This window comes from Mustela putorius, unplaced genomic scaffold (assembly GCF_011764305.1).
Source record: "Mustela putorius furo isolate JIRA1106 unplaced genomic scaffold, ASM1176430v1.1 tig00003869_pilon_pilon_pilon, whole genome shotgun sequence".
In the NCBI taxonomy this organism is placed as follows: Eukaryota; Metazoa; Chordata; class Mammalia; order Carnivora; family Mustelidae; genus Mustela; species Mustela putorius.
In genome coordinates, this window is record NW_025422021.1 from 4,083,001 (window position 1) to 4,106,717 (window position 23,717).

The window sequence follows — 23,717 nt, forward strand, 5'->3', positions numbered from 1 at the left end:
CTCTTGATTTCAGCTCAGGTCATGATCTCAGGTTGTGAGATCGAATCCCGCATTGGGCTCCAAGCTCAGTGCGGAGGCTGCTCTGGATTCTCTTTCTCTCTACCTATGCTCCTCCCCTGATATGCTCTCCCTCTCTCAAATAAATCTCCCCAAAAAAGATAAATAAAATAAAAAAGTAAGTAAATAAATAAAAAAGAAAGAAAGAAAAAGCACGAACAAGTTCTATACTAAGAGCTTCAGGCCCCAGACCCACAAGAATACTGCTTCGCTTGCAGGGAACAGTAGTGCTTGAGCCCCGCATGGTCCACAACCAGAGTGCACTTTCAACATCAAAAGGGCAAGGCTGCATTCCTCCCCAAGACAGTCATGAGAGGGCAATTCTAAAGGATAGGAGGTTATTCTGGGCTGATATGTCCTGGCTCTGGAGGGTAACAGATGGATTTGGAAAACACAGCTTCATCTGTGTGATTTATATATAATCCTTCAAATAATCCTGTAATAATCACCCATGACAGTACCACAGAAGGACCAAATCTGAACGACATAAGCCCCGTACGACAGAAATAAAATCAGACACTAATGAAGCCAGGATGACCTTGTGGGCAGTGGGTGTCCCCCTGTGGCCTTGAGCTGAGGGGTGGAAACAAGTTTCCACCATTCTCAATGCTGTAGCTGAAGTAGAGAGAGCATTGTGGGCAAGGCCCTCACCCTTCCTGCTGTCCATGAAAAGAAAAGAGCCGTGGAAGAGAACTGACTTGTATGTTTACAGACTGTTCACAAGTGCAAGATCTAGTCCAATACCTCCACTACCAAAACCAAAGTTACCCTAATCAGTTTAATTTTAAGCTGCTCGCATACTAAACTATGCCTCATTTTCTCTTTTCACCTGGGGTTTCTCATGGCTGGTGGCCATCATTTGCAAAACATGAGCTTGTTATGGGCATGAACTTACTTAAAAAATTTTGGTATGTGTTCAAGGTTGTTTTCTTCCATGTAGCGCCTTCGAGATCTCTGGAGTTCCTCCACTCTCTGCTTCTCTGCTGCTGCAGCTTCTAAATTTCCTTCTTCCAAAAACCTAAGCAGAACACAGTTATCCCTCTAATATGTTATCCTCTCTGCTGAGAAAAAAAAATAATCCCGTCTTGTATAAAATTACCTTCTAGTTGCTGAGACAATAACATGCTGAAGAGTCATACTCTGATAATGTCGCCTTGCCCCTCCCCCAGGCCATGCTACCTCTGTCTGCCTGCCCACCAGTCACACACCTGCTGTATACGTCAACTGAAATATTGTGTTACAGCAGTGCAAACATAGGGGTGGAAGGGGACGAGTTTGGCTTTGGAGACTCTCCTGTGCTCTCTTGGGTTCTCTAACTTGAGATTTTCTGGATAATGGGAGAGCCCGGGCTCCGGACAATATGAAGTACAGGGCTGGGCTCCTTTTTTCATATTACCTGAAAAACACTTGGTCAAGGCCAGAGGAGGGAGGATGGTAGTTAGCTGTTCTCCACCTATTTTTAGAAGAGCCCGAGAGGGAAGGAGTTTCCCTGTTTTACTTTTTGTCACCCGTTTTACTGGAGAGAGTAAAACGGGTGACAAAAAGAGAATCTAACACTGGGGGACATTACAAAAGCCCACAAAAAGGAGACGAATCATAAATGAAATTCGGGAAGGGAATATTGGAATGGAATCGAGAAAGAAAAGGCAGAACCAGTAGTGTTTTGTAAAACCTACATTTAAATTTCAAAATGAGAGCAAAGAAGAGGGATTCAATGGAATGTCAGACAATGAGACCTCCCCTTCCAGGGGCAGGGGGTGCGGGTGGGGCATGGTGTAAGAGGACTGAAGAGTAAGACCTTTAACCCTCGAACATCTTGGCACAAAACACATACAGCCACAGATACACTGGACGCAGAAAATTATCTTGGGGGAAATTTGTGTGACATACAGAATTTCTGGAAAAGGTATAATTAACTCTGTGGGTATGAACAACATGCACATAGAACTATTTAACAAAAACTAAGAATCAGAAGGTATTAAAGGGACTGCATTCTGAGTCCGTCTCACATCCCGTGGGATCAAAAGCAAGCTGGACAAACTCCAGACTTTGACTCGGAGCACTTCTAGATGCTCCCGTAACTCATCATCATCTTCTTTATCAGGTTAAAAGATAGTCCACGTGACAGAGTAGGAGAAGTACAGAGGGGAAAACCCTGGGGGAGGTTTTAGGGGAGCAAGCTCATGAATTTGCACACCGCCCATTGAGTCTGGGGCAGGGCGGCAAGAACCTTTCGTTAAGAACTGTGTTATCTTCTATGGGAAACTGTGTTGAGCTAAGTGTCGGTCACGATCACCCGCGAAGACCTTCTTAGCTAGGGTGGAAGGCTCAGATAGTGTGGAGTGACTAAGGGAATGAGGGAATTCAGGAATGACTCCATGAATACATAAATGAGGGGGGCGAAAATAAGCTTCGATGGCATCGAGAGCGCCACACCATCATCTAGCGTCCGTTTCAAACACGGTTGTCCTACTCACCTCTGATCTGGCCGGAACCGGGCGTCTGTCGGCGGAAGGAGATCTTTCAGGACAGGATCTAGCTCATTGAGCTCGATAGCAAACCTCGTGAAGCCATAGTAGAGCTCATAGTTGGTTGGCATGGAACCTGCAATGCCAATAAACCACCGTGAGTGGCAGAGAGGTTTAAGGAAGCCTGCAGAGGCTGACTTAACCCAGGCGCTTAATTAATATCCACATGAGTAACTAAATTTGTAGTTCTAAAAATCGATTAAGATTTTCCTTAAGCCAATTAAATTGGCTGTGTTTTCCTAGCTAAGGAAACTTGGTGTTAGTTATTAGAACTGGTAGATTCATATATTTAATAAAATCCAGTCTTTATTTTTACATTTTTTATATTTTTTTAAAGATTTTATTTATTTGAGAAAGAGAGAGAGAGAGAGCTTGAGAAGGCGGATGGTCAAAGGGAGAAACAGACTCCCTGTCAGGCAGGGAGCCCGATGTGGGACTCAATCTCAGGACTCCAAGATCATGACCCGAGCCAAAGGTAGTCCCCCAACCAACTGAGCCACCCAGGCACCCCTAAAATCCAGCCTTTAAAATAAAACTTTGTACATAGAGTACTCTTTACTGGGTAAACAATGCCATCATTTTTCTCTCAAATGTTCAAATGGGTAACTAAATCCCAGGGTGATGAACTAGGAACATTAAGATTTCACCAGAAACACAGTTTACTTCCTTTTAGAAACAGAAAAAAATGCAGATCTAAATTAATATGAATTGGCACTCTTTAATGAAACTCAAAGGAGGATCTCTGTATACTTTGCTTGTTGGTGTATTCCAAGCTCTTACAGAGTAAAGCTTGATGCATAGTCACTACTCAAAAAATAGCTGCTGAATGAACTAACCACTCCACTAGCAGGAAATTGAAATACTTATTGAGGTCTCTTAGAAAACCAACTAATTTTAAAGTTAGGACTTAACTGACAAAATTGCAATGAAAATAAATATCATGCGGACACTTGTTGTATTTATCCTTAATATTCAATTATTGCTAGTGTATTACCAGAACTCTCAATTATCTTTTATTAAATGTCAACATGTTGCAGCTTTTTGCTGCCCAAGTAAGACGATCACTTATTCTGGTTAAGTTATTGACTTTGTGGATTAGAGATGTTTGTAGGCTATCCCCTTGTTCTATTAGAACAGAGAATAAATGAGTAAGGATTTAAGTTTGAATAGTTCAAGTGTGTGAACTCTTTAATAAACAAACCTCACTTTTAAAGATTTTTATTTATTTATTTGAGAGAGATTTATTGAGAGAGATCACAAGCAGGCAGAGAGGCAGGCAGAGAGAGAGGAGGAAGCAGGCTCCCTGCTGAGCAGAGAGCCCGATGTGGGGCTCGATCCCAGGACTCCGAGTTCATGACCTGAGCCAAAGGCAGCGGCTCAACCCGCTGAGCCACCCAGGCGCCCCAACAAACCTCACTTTTGAATGTAGGCATTACATTTAGAATCGCTTTACATGAAGCCTCGTCTCTGATCACATGTCAGAGATTTGGCCTCAATTTCATAATTCCTAATTATCAAAAGTTGGGATTTACCTCATTTGAATGTTAAGTGTAAAATATATGCTTACCTTAAGCATCTATGATTTTAAATTTTTTTTTTTTTTAAGATTTTATTTATTTATTTGACAGAGAGAGATCACAAGTAGGCAGAGAGGCAGGCAGAGAGAGAGAGAGGAGGAAGCAGGCTCCCTGCTGAGCAGAGAGCCCGATGCGGGACTCGATCCCAGGACCCTGAGATCATGACCTGAGCCGAAGGCAGCGGCTTAACCCACTGAGCCACCCAGGCACCCAGCATCTATGATTTTAATCTCACAATGAAAGAAGCCTATGTTGGGACGCCTGGGTGGCTCAGTTCGTTAAGCAGCAGCTGCCTTTGGCTCAGGTCATGATCCCAGCATCCTGGGATGGAGTCCCACATTGTGCTCCTTGCTTGGCAGGGAGCCTGCTTCTCCCTCTGCCTCTGCCTCCCATTCTGTCTGCCTGTGCTCACACTCTGTCTCTCTCTCTCTCTCTCTCTCTGACAAATAAATAAATAAAATCTTTAAAAAGAAAAAAAAGAAAGACGCCTATGTTGAACCGCCCGAGATGTGACATTGCTTTCCTTCTGTCACTCAAGTTGCCCTCCGAACACAAGACACTCCTGCCCATCTCACCTGGTCTCCAGATGCACTTTGCAGAGGGGGCCACGCCGCAGTAGAGCCCTTCATGCCACTTCCCAAAAAGCCGGTGCACCACCTTCCCCTCCTGATCCATCACGACCCCCTGGACCTCATTCACATTAGAATTCCAATAATTCACCTGGAAAAACCAAACCCCAGTGGAAACATCCAATTTCTTTCAAAACACCAATCCCTATAATTTCCATACGGAAAACATTCTTAACTTCGAAGTTGCTCATTCAAACCACTTCCAGAAAGGGATCATCTCTACTCTATGCTAGGGCAGAGAAGGCTCAGCTTCTCTCCTAATAACCTAGTATTAATTTATCAGTTGGTAATTTCCTCCATAGATGCCCCTGTCTCAAATTTTCCCTTTGTTCATGGATGTTAATGAGTTTCAACGGGCCATGCTGTACAAGTCACTTGGGAAGTAATTTTTATAGAGTCTGTAAACAGCTAAATTTCATGAGGAAAACCCTGCTTGGCCTTCTTCTGGCCATGCTTCTTCCTAGGAGATGAGAAGTCTGGGCAGTCATCCATCTGGATCCCATGGCCCCTTTCTCAGTTAGGCCCCAGAATTCTTCTTCCAACCACTCTAAGCTTCTTCCACAGCCCACACTGGCCTTTTCTTTGGATTCCTCCATCTAAAGGGCAGACTATCCACCACCAAGGTATGAATGAGGCCTGAGGGGCAGCCAAGGGTGGCCGTTTGAGCTTGGATAGAGCTTGGATGTGGAGCTGGACTGCCTTCGATCGGGTGGGTGAGGCCCCCTGTGGAGCAGGACAGAGGCTGCCACAGGCTGGGAGAGCGCGGGAAGACCATGTGTCAGGGCTGGCTCTCCTGCGCTGCCAGGTTTCCAGCTCAGAGTTCTAAAGTGCCCAACCTAGCCTCGTGGACTTTGTTACAAAAGTTGTATTTGTCAAGGTGAAAGAACAGAACATAAGTTATGTGAGAGACGGTAGGTCTGGTCTACAAATTTTAAATATTTACACATATGGAATAGGGCCTCCATCTGTACTTTGGCCCTGAGCTTTGCAAATATTAGGGACAGGCCTAAATTGAGAAGCTTCTCGTGGTCTGCAAAACTAAATGCACACATTGACTGTCATCACCCAATCAGAGCAAGTAATGATCCTGTCCTTTCAGTTCTGAGCCACCTAATGAGTCCAAAAGGAGAAAAAAAGGAAAATGGGGGAAACATCTTGAGTAAGAATAAAGATCTTCAATTAAAACTAACATGACCTTCCAGTACGGCTTCAAAGGATTTCACTAAGAAGACAACATTTTGAGTTTTAAGACTTCAATATGCTACTTGTTTTTGCCACAGTAGAACAAGATCAGAGTAGAATAGATTAAAAGGGCTGGTAGGGTTTCTGTACCATGAATTCGGGAACACACCTATCCATGAGGGTGAGACTGTGTGTTCCACTTGAGACCAGAGTGACTGAGGAAAATGCTGTTGTGTAGGCATTCTACCTCAGGAGTCTTTTCTTGTTAATCAAGATGACGCTTTTTCTTGGACCATCATAGTGGCAGAGTTGGATAAGCTTATAGTGACTGGAAGTTATTCACATGCACCCTCAGAAAATGACAAATGCATTATAATTAGCTCCCTAAAATAAGATCACTTGACTCTGTTGCAATCAAGCAGGAACAGAAATAGAAAACAGAAGACTTGCTACAGGCAAGAAGTGTTTTCTGGAATTTTACTTAATGAATACTGACTGGCTGCTTAAAAAGAAAATTCTTTAGAAAGAAGAGTAGTTCTTCTGTTTTGAGATGGTGCCTTTTTTGACCTCCACGTGTGTGGAAGTCTGCACGCCTTGAGTAACTCCATCAGTTGGTTCTGCTTTCTTTTATCTAACATGTCCTTAAGGAACAATGATATGGGGCAGTCTCACTTGCTGTTGTTTACGGTAACTTATATTTCTCCTTTACAAAGCATTTTATACTCTTTTCTTCTTTACTGTTGGAAGATTTACCTTGACAAATGTGAGTTTGCAAATGCAAACACTGCTTTTGGTATTTCTAATAGTTACTTCTCCATAATGCTCTATCCACCTCCTCCCACTGAGAATGTTGTGTATGCACGTGGTGACTTTATTCCATACATAGCAATCTCCATACCTAGTGAAGAATACAATGTTGGTTAAAAACAATGAAGGTCACAAATATATAGTACTGTTTCTACAGCTGAGAATATCTTTGGCCAAAGCTTCCTTTCCCTCTAATTTCTCTGTTGAAGGTTTCTATGTAGTTAAGGACATTTGTAATAGGACTCATTCCTTTAAGGAACACTTCAGTGCTTTCTATAGTCCAGGTGTTAAAGCTACTAAGTTGAATAGGACCTGTCTCTTGCACTCTTGGAGCCAACAGTACAAGAGGAGTAGACAGATGTGACAAAAAGTACTTATAATAAAATGTGATGAGAAGTGTCATGAGAACACAGAAGGGGAGTCCTTAGATCTGCCTGGAACGTGGGGTGAGTATCAAGGAAGACTTCCTGGAGAAGGCTGGAATCCGTCTAAACTTGGAGGATAGGTAGGAGGGCACTGTAGGCCAGGAAAAAGGCACTGACAAGGCCATATAGGCCAGAATACTATGATGTATCTGGAGGCCTGCCAGTGGCATACGTGAGCGGGTGTGGGGGTGGCAAGTCTGGGAAGGTGATAAGGCAGAGCAGGGAAGGCCTTAACAATGCACCGGTGAGTCTGGATTCAGTGGGCCATCGTGGAAGGATTTGAGGGAACAGATAGGCATGATAGGATGTATCTTTAAGAAAGATTACCCTGAAAATGGACATTGTTTCATACTCCGAATTAAGACCAAAGATGTGAATAATTCTTGGAGAAAAGACTGGTGATCATAGACAGTGCATGTCTAATGCAAATTCTGGGTTACAGAAGGTTATAGAGTTTCTGCCAAGGAATGAGGTGACATAGCTTCAGATCACCTTGAAGTTTGCACATGATCTATATTTTCAAATAAAATGTTATTTCAAAATAAAATAGAACACTTCTAAGTTTCTAAAAAAAATTTATGAATTGCTATGATGTAGTCTCACTACGCAGCTGGGAAAACTCTCTTCTCATGAGTCTGCAAATATTTAAAGTCTATTTTGTGGTCCTGGGGTTCCTCTCTCCCCCTACCTTCCTTCATATTCAATCCACCAGCAAATTCTGTCACTGAGTAAACAAAAAGAAAAACCAAACAACATTAACAACTGAAGAAAGAAAAAAAAACAACCAAGTCTTTGGCTTCAATGAAAACTTCAATTAATTTTAAAAATTCACAGGCTACATCCTTTAGAAAAATACCATGAAAGGATTCCATCACTCTTCTTTAATAAACTAACTTACACTGGGTCTAAGATGAATTCAAAAGTGAAAATATATATTGTATAGAACAAAAGTTCTAAAAAAGAGAAACTTCCTATAAAATGCAAACTAATAAGGTATCTGGGTCAGGTAAGGTAGCTGGTTTTGACTTGATGAACAGAGAATGTAAAGAGAGAAGCAGGGAGCTTTGATACATATGCCAAGTACTCATTTGCTTTCATGGGGGTCTATTCTCCAAACTTTGGAGAAGTTAACAGAAGCTTTAGGCATGCATGTAAATGGATCACAGGCACCTTCTAGAGTTTCAAAGGCCCATATCTGACTTAGAAAAGCATGTAAGACACCAAAAGGAAGATGAAAGAAACCTACTTTGGAAGCATGACATTCAGTGTTCCAACAGGCAGGATTTCCATGGACTTCCCCCAGAACTTGTTTTTCCATCTGATATCTAAACAACATAGGCAGAGGAGAAGAAACAGATATTCCGTATCTAATCATTCAGTCTATAAAAACTAACATCTATTTTACACTCTATATTTCACAAAGAACTTTCACAATCAACAACTGATTCTATATTGTTGATTTAAGAGTTCACGTACCTGGGGATGGCCCAAGGTGAAAAAATTAACTATGAACCAAAAAAATCTACTGTCTTTTTTTCTGGAACATATGTTCCATATTTGTTTCAACAAATAAAACTGGGAAAAGCTCAGAACAGTATGTGTGCATGGGAATTCACAATACACGTATATACACAGACTCTACTGTGCTTTAATGTCTACATAAATGTTGTTTTAACTAAATGGTGGAAATAGTTAACATATATGTTAAAAATAAGACGTGTATTAAAAATAATTGCAGTATGGCAATACCATTGATTTATATACATGTTGATTTGAAAAGTTATAAGATTTGGGAAAACAGGAAAAAACAAAATCTCTAAATATGGAAAGGTAAGCAAAATTTATGAGAAAGTGAAATTAGCGAATATGTTCCTACACTGGTTGTTAAGATATGGCCCAGGGCTCAGCGGTTTATCTCACATGATGGCTTTATGTTTTATTTGGGGGCACTCAGGTTTGCCTGTGCACTTGTAATAACCACTTGGCTCTATTTTGATGAACTAAGTAAGGGAGCTTAGTGCTGTCTCCACAAAATTTATGTCTCTTTGTTATGACCAAGAAATGATGTATTATTGTATTTTACAATGAAATACAGTTACAGTGCTCTGTCATATTGTGTGTTTTTAGATTGAGAAGGGGCAGATGAGAAGAGACATTCTGTGAGCAATGAACCCCCTTCCAAACACAAAAGAACAATTTACACTTAATGATTAAACATACATATACAGTAGACCATTGAGCAACATGCATTTGAACTGAGTGGGTTCACTCACCAGCAGGTATTTTTTTGATAAACACAGTATAGTACTATAAATGAATTTTCTCTTCCTTATGATTTACTTAATAACATTTCTTTCTTCTAGCTTACTTTACTGTAAGAATATAGTATATAATATATATAACATATAAAATACACGTTCCTGACCATTTATACTTTATGGGTAAGGTTTCTGGTCAATGGTAAGCTATCACTAGTTAAGTTTTGGGGGAGTCAAAAGTAGCACATTGAATTTTAGACTGTGTGGGGGTCAGCCCCCTAACCCCAGCTTTGTTCAAGTCTCACCTGTATATATTTTTCTTTCTAAATGGATTTTGAAACTTGTAATTTTATGTGAGTTTTTAACATTCTGACTATACAATGGGCACTGTACAAGTAGAGACTTCAATCCAAATCCCTGAACCTTGGTGAGTTAAAGACCACAAAATCAGCATAATGTTTACATATCTAAATAGGTCATGACCACAGATGATGAGCCACAGAATCTTCTTTCACAATGAAGCTCTCCTTGCACACCCTCAAGAAGCAATAAGGCAGCAGACAGAACCTCTATGTTATAGATGCAGACAGTAAGGCATAATGAGGTTGAGTGATAGCCCTGAGTTGGCAGTCAGCACTGAGCTCTACTGCCCCTAGGGCTTTGTTTCCTAGATATACAACCTCATCTCCTAGATGACACAGTTTCATATTTCAATCAAGAAATCTAATTTCTCAAACTGAATTCCATACTAATTACTAACATTCTCTGAGTCCCAAAGGTAGAAATCTAACCTGAGCATAATGTACCTTTCAGAAACTAGAAACTGTTTCAAAGGCTCACCGAGTGGATCTTGAAGTTACAATTGAAATACAAACCTTGCCAAAACACAAAATTCTTGGATTCACAGTGACAGGCAGAAATGGGTGGATGATGGCTAACCTGGTAATAAAAAACAAAAGAGAGGGCAATGATATCAGTGTTAAAACTTCCATAAATGATCGTTTTTTTCCCAACATATATTGGCCACCCCCAAATAACAACAATCAACTCATCCATCTCTATTATTGAATTATTCTCAGAACATGTAAGTAAATTACTTTCACTTTCACACTTCATGTTTAAACCCAGAGAACTTATATACACGGACAGAGTTTTCTGTTAACTAATATCATAGCTCACTTCAAACCATGGTTGATCAAAAAGCTGTTTCATCATCAACCGGTCCTCCTACAGTTTCTGCATAGAAACCTCACTGAGTCCAATGGGACTTACCTGTTCTGAGAAAAATCGGAATCCCTTGTCCTCTCGAATGCATTCATAAGTCTCCCCAAGGACAGGATTGAATGGCTTACTTCCTGCTCTGAAATAGGTGGAGCAATATCCTGAAACTGCAAATGCAGCAATAAGAACCTGTTAAAACATTTAAGAAAGGAAAATAATATAGGAGAGACTATTTCCAGGTCTGTTTGTCCCTTATTCCTCTAGATTTTACACACCCCTGTCCGTGGGTGCTGATCTGATGGCATCTGCATTTTCCATTATCTGCACAGACTCTTCATAAACTCATGGGTTAAAAAAAATGAGGGAAGAGGATGTGAAAGTCCTTGCATCTGAGGCCACTTATTCTTCATTCAGCTGTCACCCAGCTTCCTGAGTATCACAGTGTTCAGAGGTTCTGAAACTCAGTTTATAGGTTATGTCCTTCATACAACTTAGCGCCATGGGTAGGAGGCCTGTGGCTGCTGGTGCTTTTGGAAGGGCAGTCAAGCCTTCCACAGTCGGGTGCAGCAGAGGCCATGGCAAAGCACAAACAGGAGTTTCCTTTCTCTGACCCAAGTTCTTGAACACATGGGCTCTCTTGGCCTCCAGGAGAAGCTGCTAGAGCAAGGCTAGGCATGCCTTAAACCTGGAAGGAGTGTGATACTTTTACATCCTAATTTCAGAAACACTCGTGACCAAAGATAAGTCACAAAGCATATATCCTCTGTAGAAGTATCTGGAACTTTCGGGCCCTGCCCAGTTTGTGCAAATGAACTGTCTCCTCCTTCACCTATGCAGTGAGAATGTTATGCAGAAACCAAATATGCCATCGTAACGAATTCTGCCTTAGTCCACGCCTAGGGTTGACAGCTCCCTGAGAGGCACTGCTACGTTATGTATTACCATGCGCTCGTAGGGGTCGTCCGTTTCAGAAGCCTTGTCCAGAAGCTCACTGTACTCGATTTCCTCACAGAGATGCTGCAGGGTGTTGAGTGGCTCATTTAGCTCCACAGGCATCGAGACTTTAGACAAGTCTTTACCAATGTTGTTCCTCAAAATATTCCACAGGTTAATGTTACTGGTGTCGGGACAGGGAGCTGGCAGGCATGTTCGACGTCCATTTCGGAAGGCTCCTCCTGTAAGCTCCCCATTTAAGACTGGAAGAGAGAGAAAGACAAGAAGCATGATAAAAGATACTTTGCTTTTTTGATTTCATAGCATGAAGGAAGGAAATAACTCTTTCAAGTACTTCTGAATGTGATACATTTCTTAAGCCTCCACTAGACTCTCTCAAGAGTGAATGAAATTATTTCAACACAGAGTTGCTAATAAATGCACAAAAAATCAACATACAAGTTTTTTTTAATAAGGTGTTAAATATGCTCAAATATTATTCCAGAAAAGTCAATTTTTTCATAATTTATTTACTATTAGCAGTTTTTTAAAATTTAATTTTATCTTTTTTTTTCAGTGTTTCAAGATTTATTATTTATGCACCACACCCAGTGCTCCATAAAATCCGTGCCTTCCTTAATGCCCACCACCAGGCTCACCCTCCCCCCCAAAACCCTCAGAAAAGCCAAATTTTAAAGAATTATATACATTTAGTAAGAGAGACTCAAACTTTTGGTTTTGGCAAGAAGTAAAAGCTTTTCATTTAAGCTTCTACCTAATGGATTTTTCAACCATTTACCTTAACAGATTATATACATATAAAATGTATTGAAGATCAGCTTGCTGCAAAGGGAAAAATCAGTGAGGGAGAAAAAGGTTTTTTGCTGAATCACCAGCATTCTAACTTGGAAAGAAGACAGAACAAGCTGGGAGCTGAAAGGATGCATACTTTGCCGAGAAATGTTGTCTGCAACACTGGTATTGTCTTCGGATATATTATCGCTCACATCACTGATGTAAGACTCATCATCTGAAGCCTGAAAAAGGGAAGAACACAGAAAGGATCAGAATCCTTGTTCAGTCTTGAAAAGTTAGAAAACCAAATGATTAAAAGCAAAATGTTGCCCAAATAAGCAAAAGGTCGCAGGGGAAATGTACTTGGCATATGTACAAGGAACACTTGAGAAAGACTGAGCCATGATCCAGAATGTAGCATGGCTTGAAAGCAGCCTTCGTCTCTGAGTAGCCCCTGCCTTAGTTGGGGTGGGGGCCTGGGGGAGGCCAGTAGTCAAAATATGTCAGCAAGAATGTTCAAAAAAGGAGGCCTTATATTCCCGCTAGGGAATCAGGAGGGACTGCCCAGAGGAAATAAAATTGGCACTGGGTGTTGGAGAGGTTTTTAGAAGGAAAAGAAGCACAGGAAGAAAGGAGAGTGTACAAAGGTGTGGAGAAACATGAGAGGAACGTTCCATTCCAGGAAGGCTCAGAAGTTGAGTGGCTGTGACAGAGGGTGAGGTGACCAGGAAGAGGGTCAGACTGTGAAGGTCTTTTCATGTCAACATAACAGGCTCCCATATAATCCCACCAGTTATTAAATGCAAGGGGATGACAGTCATATTTTTTTCAAGACAGAATTCCTCTTTTTATTTTTTAAATTTATTTTTTATTATTACCATATTTAGTTTTCAGGAAGATGCCTGGCGGCTTTTCTTTGGGAGCTCAGATGATAGGCTACTACATGGATGTGCGTAGGGAATACTGACGGGTTAAGATGGCCACAACAGGGGCGCCTGGGTGGCACAGTGGGTTAAAGCCTCTGCCTTCGGCCCAGGTCATGATTCCAGGGTCCTGGGATCGAGCCCCACATTGGGCTCTCTGCTCAGCAGGGAGCCTGCTTCCTCCTCTCTCTCTCTGCCTGCCTCTCTGCCTACTTGTGATCTTTGTCTGCCAAATAAATAAATAAAATCTTTAAAAAAAAAAAAAAAAGATGGCCACAACAAGGGTCAGGAAGCAAAGCTGCTTTGAGAGCCACATTTGAAGATAATGGACAAAATTTGGCAGATTATTTGGGGGTGAGGGAGGAAGATCCCAGGACGAGAGAAATCAAGAATGAAACTACTCTCTCCAAGAGAACAACATGGAACGAAAATGAGAGCAAAATTTGCATGAAAATGAAATTAAGGGGTAACCTCTGTACTAAGGGGAGTTAGAAATAGATGAGACAAGAAAACAGAGCACAGTAGAGCCACTCAGAGAAATGGAAACCAACCTCTCTACTCTAGGCAAGAAAGCTGCTGACACTTATTTACTTTCTTCAAAGTGGAAATAATGTTACATTTTCCCCTGTACATATAATAAAACATTTTTACTGTAAAAAAATAAGAAATTATATGAGGGTAAACAGATTATAGAAAATTTAACCATAATTCTATCATCGAACAGAAACCACCTCTAACATTTGGTGGATATTACCGCCAATGTCAAAATGCCTATGCAAACACACTGGTCTATCTATATTTAGATACTGAACAAGGGGGTCAGTTTACATCTTGCTTTATAGTGTTCTCAATATATTTCCATGATCATAAATACAGCTCTCACCTTCATTTGGAATGGCAACGTAATTCATTATACAGGTACAACAAGAGGCATTTAGCCAGCATTTAAATGGTTTCCAACTTTTTATTATTATTGATAATACTGGGATGCACGTCCTTGTAAATATATTGCTGTGAATCTGTCTGGCAATTTCATTAATATTTATTCCTAGAAGTGAAATGGCTGGATCAAATGGGCCACATTTAGGCTATAGGCCCAGGTTGCCAAATTGTCCTCAAAGAGGATAGTAATTTGTTCTCACCAGCACCATGTGAGAACATCCCTCTCTCCACCCACTTAAACACTATGTATTATCAATCCTTTTTCAGTATCTATTTACCTAACATACATAAGAGATCTCTTTAAAAGTTTGCATTTCATCTTAGGTAAATTTGTTTTCTTTCTTTTTTTCAGTTCATCATCTAGGTTGCATTTGGCTATTCTGCAATTTATTTTTTAATGCTGTTTATGCCTCTTTTTTTCTTTTTGCCATGTGAGAGTTTTAAGTTTGTAGGTAATAAACACAATCAGTCCTTGCCTTTAAGGTTTCTGGATTTATTGTTGATGTTTTGAAAGTTAAAGTTGAGAAGAATTCCTATATTTAGGGAGAATAGTGATGGAGTTATTGCATACATAAGTAAATAATGGAGGTTTTGCTTTGCAGCCTGAGCAAGTCTATAAAGATGGCAAATTGAGAATAAAGTTTTTTTCTGATTCATGTTTTCCCTCTGCAACTGCTTCCCAGTTCCTACTGACTACAAAAGAGCCAATGGTGAAATCATCAGGCACATGGAAGCCACCGTCTTAAACTTGATAGGGAAAAAAAAAAAAAAGTAAATCAAACTCTTCTGCATGGTTTCTCTTAAAAAAGCTAATCATACCCAATTATGTTAGAGGAAACAAATGCCTGTTCAAACAAAATTCATGTTGCATGCCTGTGCACTGGTTTTAACATTTATTAAGAAAACATTCACGTTTACCCTACAAAAAGCTATAAATAGCCTCTTCCTCTTAAATCTCTAATCTATTAGAAATATATGATATATGTATTATAATATATGATAAAAATGTACTATATGATAAAAATTGTCCAATACCCATTTCATTCTAGAATGGATCATACAGAATGTAAAACAATTCCCCAATGACAGTGGGCCCTGAGTCAGATCTATATTGACGTATGTGTGAGCAATAGCTAAGGCTTGGCTGTCTAGCTGTGGTCCATGCACATTATCCTGTATATAAAGTTAAAGCTCTGCAGTATTATAATAAAACAGTTAATATATATTCATTCCCCAACCCCTGCCCCGCCCCAGTCAGGAAGTCCTGGGGACAAATATTTCTCCTGAAGAGCTTAGGCATTCAAAAGAGTTCAGGGAATTTTTTTTTTCTTTTTTTCCTAAATGCAACCAGGCATGCAGCCTTGTGGAAACAAGTTAATAGCAGAGGAAAGGAAATAGACCATTCTGGAAGCAAACCCAGCATTTTTTAAAGGAAGCAGAATATTCATTAAGAGAAGCGCATGGGTAGATATCACATAAAGAGGATTTTTCTCTCACTCGTGGAAAGCGTTAATGTAAGATAGCCCAGATGTTTCTCAGATTAACCATGTGTTAAAGTGCTATAAGCATTCCTTCATTCAGTTAGCAAATATTTGGCCTCTGGAAGGATCCAGAAGAATAGAAATTGCAAGAGGCTGCAGCTGGGAGCAGACATCAGATTATAAGGGTCTTTGCATGATGGCTAAGATAGTTATCTTAAGGACCCTGGGGAAACATGATCAGATTGGTACTTCAGAGAGATGAATCAGGCTGACCAGTGGAAAATTGATTAGAGGGGCAAGAAGGGAGGCAGGGAGACCAGTAATGGGAACTGGTCAGGTAATCCGGGGGGCAGATGATGGAGGACTGAGGTGGAGTAGTGCCAGGGAAGCTGGAGGAAGATGTATGGATTTCATAGTTTTTAGGTGAGTCATTACAGAACTTAATGAGTGAATCAGTGTGGGTGGTGGGTCCTAGTAAGGCAGGTGCAGGGGAAGGCTAACAGCCAGGCATTTGATGTAAACACCTGGGCAAAGAGCAGTCAGGCATGCAACACGAGAAGTATGGGTAGGCTTCTCTTCACTTGGGTGTGTGTGTGTGGGGGGGGGTGTGTGTGGGTAGGCGCTTTGGTGATTAATCCATTTTGGGACATGCTGAATGAGAGGTTCTGTGGAGCTCCCAGGGGGCAATGTCTCCCAGGCGGCTCGTTATGTGGGACCTGAGCTGACTCTTGCTCTCTCTTCAGACCTGTTCTCTCTTTGAGCTTTAGATCTGAATACCCAAATACTGGCCAGATAACTCCGCTGAGAGGTCTGATCAACTCACAATACCTCCAGGTGAACACCTCCAACCCCCTGTCCTTCCCTCTGCTAGCAGGATCACTCCTCCACCAGAGCTGGTGCCAAGATGCTGCCTAGACTTGAGGAATAACCCACTTAAGTCACTTTCATTTCAATATCATCAGTGTCTGGTACAAGTGGCACCTGGCCCCTAGACAGTGTGCCACCAAGAACTTAAAAATAGGGGAATTTGGTGGCTTTCAGAGAGACAGCCATAAAGTCATCATCTGATGGGGTCAGAGCTCCAGAAACATGAAGCCAAATTTGACTGGAACCTGACTGAGAAGGACGAAGGACTGGTCAGCAATGGGAGGTCAGAGAAAGGAGAGTCAGAAAAGAATGTGCTGGTAGCATGCCTTCAGCATGGTGGTCCCTGTGAGTACGACTGGCTCCCGGACACAAAGAGCCTGTCCACGTGGCACAGTATCCCTACAATGGAGATGAGAACGGAGCTATGACATCCTGGCCCTCCTAGCCTTTAGTTCACTCAAGTCACTGTTCCTGCTCCCATTCCTTGCTCACCAAGCAACTGACTAGAGCTAGACTTTCCATGCAGGTGGGCCCTAGAGAAAGAGCTATGAATCAGCAAGCATAATTATTTTGCCCATCTGATAGCATCTGACCAATTACCATTATGAATAATTAAACTAGTACTCTGGCTTGTAACCGGGAGTCTCTGAATCGGCAAACAGGACTAGGGATCGGAGAGGCAGGTGCATGGCTTGGTGTAGTAACAGATTCAGTATCTCATACAAGAATATTATTTCGCCTCTCCCCCATTATAAAAGTGGTATGTGTTCATTATTTCTTTCTCCTCTCCACTTATTTTTGTTTCTAAAATCACTCATAATTTCAAACATCCAAAAACAATTACAACTAATTGTCAGGATGCTTCCTTCCAATCTACTTTCTATGCATATGGAAATAACATTCAGCAACTATTTCATTTCCTTTTTGTAAAAATGCAGTACTGATCTGCAACCTCAAATGACAAAATTTTTAATCAACTGTGTTGGAAAGAGTTTTGGCTGGTTCTTCCATGCTGAACGAAAGAAAGAAAGAAACAAAGGGAGGGAGGAAGGAAGGAAGAAAGAAAGCAGAAAATTCAAAGGATGCTTGACTGAATTTCTAAATTGCAGTGAAAGAATCCATTTCTGCAACCTGATCAAGGAAGATTCCCTGCTCCCAAGACCTAGCCAAGACTTATGAGCATGAAGAACATCTAAAAAGTCTTTATGGGTAAAAGATTCCAATTATATTATAAAATATATATACTATATATATTATAAAAATATATATATTATAAAATATATAAATAAGTTGGAGATATAAGGTACAGCATGGTAACTAGAATTAATAATACCGTATTGCATATTAGAAAGTTGCCATGAGAGTAGATCTTAAAAGAGAGTAGATCTTAAAAGTTCTTATTATAGCAAAAAAAAATTCTGTAATTATGTATGGTGACAAATGTTAATTAGGCTTTAGGGGTGACCAATTAAAAATATATACAAATATAAATTCTTATGTCATATACCTGAAACTAAAATAATGTTGTATGTAAATTATAACTCAATAAAAGACAACAAAAAAGTTTTTATGGTAGCCAGTGGTAACCCCCAAAAACCTTAATCACCCAACCATATATTCTAGACATCATCTTTCTAAAGGAGCTCAAATTCTTGTCTCTGGTAAAGATGCTTGTGTATGTGTGTGTGTGCACACGTACATGCGCATATATCCGTGCACTCACACACACATGCACACACATGGTGATTTTCAAATTCTTTCATCCTTTCTTTCTACATTTAACCAGTCTCCTCTGCCATCAACTATTTGGTTATCCTGAAATACAAATCGTACAACAGCATCCAAATGAATGCTAGATCCTTTCCTTTAATTCATCAAATTTATTAAGTAATAAGTTGACTCCCAGAAGTGTTCAGCGCTCAATAAACGGGATATGTAACTACCAATGAAGTTATCAATGTAGTTTGCAATGTTTTTGGCTTTCCTACAATTTGAGAACCTTACTGTGATGTTTAAAAAAAAAACAACAAAGAAAAGAAAAAGGAAAAGCAAAAAAAAATGTCCCCACAGCCTTACTTTCTTTCTTTTTTTTTTTTTTTCAAAGATTTTATTTATTTATCAGAGAGAGAGGGGAGAGAGAGTGAGCACAGGCAGACAGAATGGCAGGCAGAGGCAGAGGGAGAAGCAGGCTCCCCGCTGAGCAAGGAGCCCGACGTGGGACTCGATCCCAGGACGCTGGGATCATGACCTGAGCCGAAGGCAGCTGCCTAACCAACTGAGCCACCCAGGCGTCCCAGCCTTACTTTCTTTAACACAAACTCCTCATCAGAAGCATTTAGGGTTGACACATCAAAAGAGCTTACCTCATTCTCTGATGAGCTCGCAGAGAGCAGCACCTCCTGGGCGTCAAAGAACTCGGAGACAGACTCTGACATGGAGAGGCGGCTCTCGTTGGCTACCTGCTGTGACAGGGGGAGACTGACATGGATTTGCTCACCAGCCTATAGAGGACAGAAACATTTGGGGTCATCGTTAGTCCCTTCAAAGAAAAGCTATTTGTTCAAATAAGACCATGACGTACTAGGCCAGACTTCTAGAGAAATTCATATCATATGTTAAGAGTGGTGACCACAAGTAATTTTCACCTGCACTCATGACCATGGCCTAAATTTCCTTCTAATATGTCTAAAGCATCCAAAAGGCGTGGCTGAAAAATGATGGTACTGTGACTTGACTTCAAATCAATGCTCAGTGGATATTCAGTGGAGGTTAATAGCTTGAACCCCTATGAAGACCCTGAATTGACTATGGAGACAGGTTCACTTTCATATTCTTAGATCCATCATTACTAGCCATATTCTAACCAGTATGCTACATCTCAAGACATATTTGTAGAAACCGCTAGAAATATGCTAAGAAAACACTCCATAAAACTAAATGTTTGAGACAGAATATATAAAAGTCATTTTCCAACTTGGTCATGAACTTTAACCAATGAGATAATATGACTCGAGTATTAAACCTACTGCAAACTATAATTTTTATTCAGTAAGTGATACATATATACACACAGTATGGTAGTACAAATAAACACCAGATTGCAAAGATTCAAACTAAGACTGCTAACGATTTCTGAATGATGCAGTTGTAGAAATCCTCTGGATTCTGAGCAGTGGAGCAAGGATGAGTGTCACCAGATACCGTGTGTTGTGTGAAGGTGAGCGGACGTAGGTTCGACCACTTAAGTCAAAAAGAAGCTTGTCTTGGGATGGCATTTCCTAAGCAATTAGATGCCAGGATGTTGGCCCCTGTGGATTTCTAGTAAAATGTACGGTTTTCTGTAAATATGGCCGTCACACGAGTAAAACTCTCACCTTGTTCCATGTATCATATCACTGTATATAAAACTCCAATATTACTGTTGAAAAGTTTAAATTCCCATGGTTATAAAACAGTAATTTTATAAAGGGTTATAGACAGAATTAGACACTAAGCCTGGCCCAAATACTGAATGTTCTCCTGTCCTTTGAGCATTACGTCAAAAATTCTCCTGAGCAATGGAGTTATCATCATAGCACCTACCTCAGAGGTCACTGGGAGTGTCGAATGTTGTCAGCACAATGCCCAGCACAGAGTAAGCTTTCACTTGACATGCGCTAGCTATTAATTCTCAACATCACTATTAGTGGCTGTAATTACATCACTAGTGTTACTTTAGTAAAGTTAGGTGATTTCTCCTAAGATAGGCTTTTTAAAATAAAACTTAAAAAAGCTATCATTTAGCACCTTCTCAGCTGAATATATTTTTCCCCCCACCATTTCATAGGTGGTCTGATGATAAGGAACATTTCCAATAAAGTCTGTGACAGACACGGAGAATTCACAAGCTGGAGTAGATATATAAACTAAATTATTCAGTAGCACTAGGTGAACACAGATAAAAGTACAAATAGAGACTGATCACAGGGAATAAATGATATTGAGCTCATGTACATCCTTCACTCCAAAGAACACCAAACTGTCAACAACACAGATATTTATACAAAGAATCTAACTAACAGTGAAAGAACTGTATTAAAAAAAAAAACCCAAATATGTAGTTGATTTAGATGCTATAAAGTAAGTATTCTACATCCATTAAAAATGAGTCTTACCTCATCAGGGCTAGGAATAATATTTACACTGACAACCTGATCACAAATAATAGATTCTGAATGTATTCTGTTCAACCGACTTCTTAGCTCAGCATTCTGGTTGAGTGCCTTAAAATAACAAAAATTGCACATGTAATTTCAAGTTAATAAGCAAGCATAAAACAGAATAAGCACACAAATTCACAGCAGACAAGAGTCTATGATGTTCTTGGTTATAATTTTTGGAGTCAACACAGGCCAGATCCTACCCTTTAGAAGGAAATGAATGGCTCCGAATTAAGGTATTCATTTTTCATAAAATAAGAGCGCTACTTAGTAGGTTAGTGGGTTGAAAGAGTTCATGGATTTCATAAAAATGATTCATGGAATTTTCTCCCCCTTGGAGTCAGGCCCATTATTACATCCAAGCCCGGTCTACCACCACATATATATTATGTTTTACAGCCTGAGATAAAAACTGCTGATTCTTTTCATTTTGGGTTCTAGTTTCTAAAATTTGGGAGCTGTCTCCAAGCCAGGTAGAGACCTGAAAAATTATTTGGAAATGGAATGAACAATGAGCTGGCTTTAATTTATAGACTTATATTTTATTCCAGTGATAAAAGAGTTGTATTTTCAATTTCTAGGAGCACATGTACATGACGGTGCAGCAGAACTAATTCAAGTGCAGCCCAAAAGGTGTCTTCATTGAGCAGTGTAGACACGGACAAGGAACTAACTCCAAGTTTTCGGCATCATGATATCTGTATCAGTAAAACGCTACCTGGTATATAACAAGTTAGGGCATGTGGCAAGAAGAGAACAGCTTTATATAAGCTTTACTTCCTCCAGGTGCCCTGTGGACAAAGGTGCTTGCATCCCACGGCTGCATGGGAACATGTTCCCTAACGTTAGATAGATATAGCAAACTGGAATTACATCAAGGATCAAAAGACATGTGAGAACAAAGCCCCATAAGAAGCTGGACAATTCCTTTCCTTTGCATTAAAATCAGCAGTGAGAAAGAAGATGGAGGTGGATGCCTTACTGGGTGGAAGAAAAATGTCAGGGTTGACAAAGGCATCTCCCCCAGGAAGCAGACATACTGCTGTTCTTAAGATGCAGTGTATGGATGTAGTAATCCAATACACATATACAAATGTAACATAATAATTCTAACTCGTATCTATTGAAACAGTCAGGATAAACTACAAAGTGGCTAAACTCTACACTGGCATTGAGGAGTACATAGTCCTTGGGGCACAGAACGGCCTCTCCTCTCTCCCTCCAACATGGTTTCTGCTTTTTAAGGAGAAAATTGTTCACTCACAGCTTTTGGCATTTGTTTAAAATTCTTTATAACCAGCTTCTAAAATATGTGTAAAATGTAACACACCTGATCCGGTAGGTTGTCAGGTATTGAGGGATGAAAAGGGGAGAGAGATCTTATAGTTGCTATGTTTATGGATTGAAGGATATACGTGCCTAGCTCCTTGGGAAAACAGAGATGTTATTTAGATAAGCTTATTTAGATAAGCAGTGATTACCCTTATAGTAAACAAGGCATGTACTTTAAAGGAAGAATCCTAATATCTTTCCATTCTGCAAAAGTGCTCAGGATCATCTTTCCCAGAGCAAAATCTCAAACACTCGGTAGGTGAAAAAACAAACGAACAAAAAAACAAACCACATTATCTCCCTCCTTTGTGGCCACTATACCTATGTGTATTTGTTTTTTCACCATTTCTTTGCCCATAAGTATGCTGAAAGTTGCCTTGTCTATTGAAATATCTGGAATCAGATATATTTCACATTTTACTATCTTTAAGGCGGGAGGCCTCTTGGGTGGGTCCTTAGAGGGCTTTAACTGCAGATTCACAGTCTTGATCTGAGAGTTTCAGATAACTTCAACGGAGGGCTTCTCCAAAGTGCCTGCGCTGTTTGTGGGCACTGAAACAGAGTTAACAAAACAACGCCACAAAAACTCAGTGGCGAGGAGAAATAACAGTTTTCCTCAGAGTAGGCGTTTTTAACACAGGCTTGCGTTTTGTAAAGAAACTTATAGTACTGTTTGCTCCAGATAACTTCAGTGAAATTCCCATTTCAGCTCTTATCTCAACCAATTGTCACGAAATGCAATTGTGTCTACGGGCGTGTGTGGCACACACCGTAACCTCTAGCCATACTAGCAATAGGAGATGAACTAAAAGTTCAAAAGGAAAATTTTAATAATAATACATATGCAGTGGTAGAAGAAGGTTGTCGTTTGATAGCCCCAAAAGCATGTATATAAGTACTCTTCCAAGTCTGGCAGCCCCAGCGGCAGAAGGCGGAAGCAGGCAGACAACCGAGCGTGCAACGGTCCATTTCTGCACATTTTCCCTGGGTAGCTCCTCCTTTTGCCTTGATCATACAGACTGTTTCTGACGTTTGTGACAGCCAAGTGCCACGAGCTTTGTGGTATCATGCTCTCAGGCAGTGAGCAGGACCACATTTATTATTTCCCCTCCCTGAAACACAACTATTTTCTTTGTAATGATATAATGGAAATCTTGGGAACATGGAGGAATATAGGTAGGTTCTGTGGAAGGACACTATTAGCAATAGTTAATACAGAAGAGCCCGGATGATGGCAGAAATGACATTCAGAACGTACCCAAGGATCATGAACAGTGGAGAAGCAAGGAAAAAGGAGGGGCGTCATCAGCTACTCACACCAGCCAAGGAGCAAGAAAAGCTAAGAAGATGTGTCAGTAATGACATTGCTCTATGAGCAGCAGATGGGACCAAAGACCTAACAGGGAGGGAGTGCCACAGGAATTCTTGTGCTTGAATTCGTCACCAGGCAGATTCTAGGCTTATTCTCATTACTTGTTTGAGCTAGTGAGCTTGGACTCAGCACAAAACTCTCCACAAAGTGTGCTCAATTTCTCCATAGCTCATGCCTTCAGACACATTC

The 23,717-nt window shown here is 40.5% G+C and overlaps 1 protein-coding gene across 10 annotated transcripts in view; it reads right to left on the reverse strand.

The window, feature by feature from the left end:
* OSBPL6 (oxysterol binding protein like 6) overlaps positions 1 to 23,717 on the reverse strand; it is a 112,780-nt gene that overhangs the window by 4,366 nt on the left and 84,697 nt on the right. For 7 of the 10 annotated variants that reach the window (XM_004768988.2, XM_004768987.2, XM_045066858.1 and 4 more), the window contains 11 exons: positions 20,780 to 20,887; positions 18,989 to 19,126; positions 12,567 to 12,654; positions 11,627 to 11,880; positions 10,736 to 10,873; positions 10,339 to 10,402; positions 8,452 to 8,530; positions 6,727 to 6,871; positions 4,738 to 4,882; positions 2,535 to 2,661; positions 953 to 1,075 (listed from right to left, as the gene is read on the reverse strand). In XM_004768988.2, coding sequence (XP_004769045.1) covers positions 953 to 1,075; positions 2,535 to 2,661; positions 4,738 to 4,882; positions 6,727 to 6,871; positions 8,452 to 8,530; positions 10,339 to 10,402; positions 10,736 to 10,873; positions 11,627 to 11,880; positions 12,567 to 12,654; positions 18,989 to 19,126; positions 20,780 to 20,887 — 1,409 coding nt within the window. The remainder of the gene's footprint in view (positions 1 to 952; positions 1,076 to 2,534; positions 2,662 to 4,737; positions 4,883 to 6,726; positions 6,872 to 8,451; positions 8,531 to 10,338; positions 10,403 to 10,735; positions 10,874 to 11,626; positions 11,881 to 12,566; positions 12,655 to 18,988; positions 19,127 to 20,779; positions 20,888 to 23,717) is intronic. The other 3 variants (XM_013064798.2, XM_004768989.2, XM_004768986.2) reach the window with 1 other exon arrangement.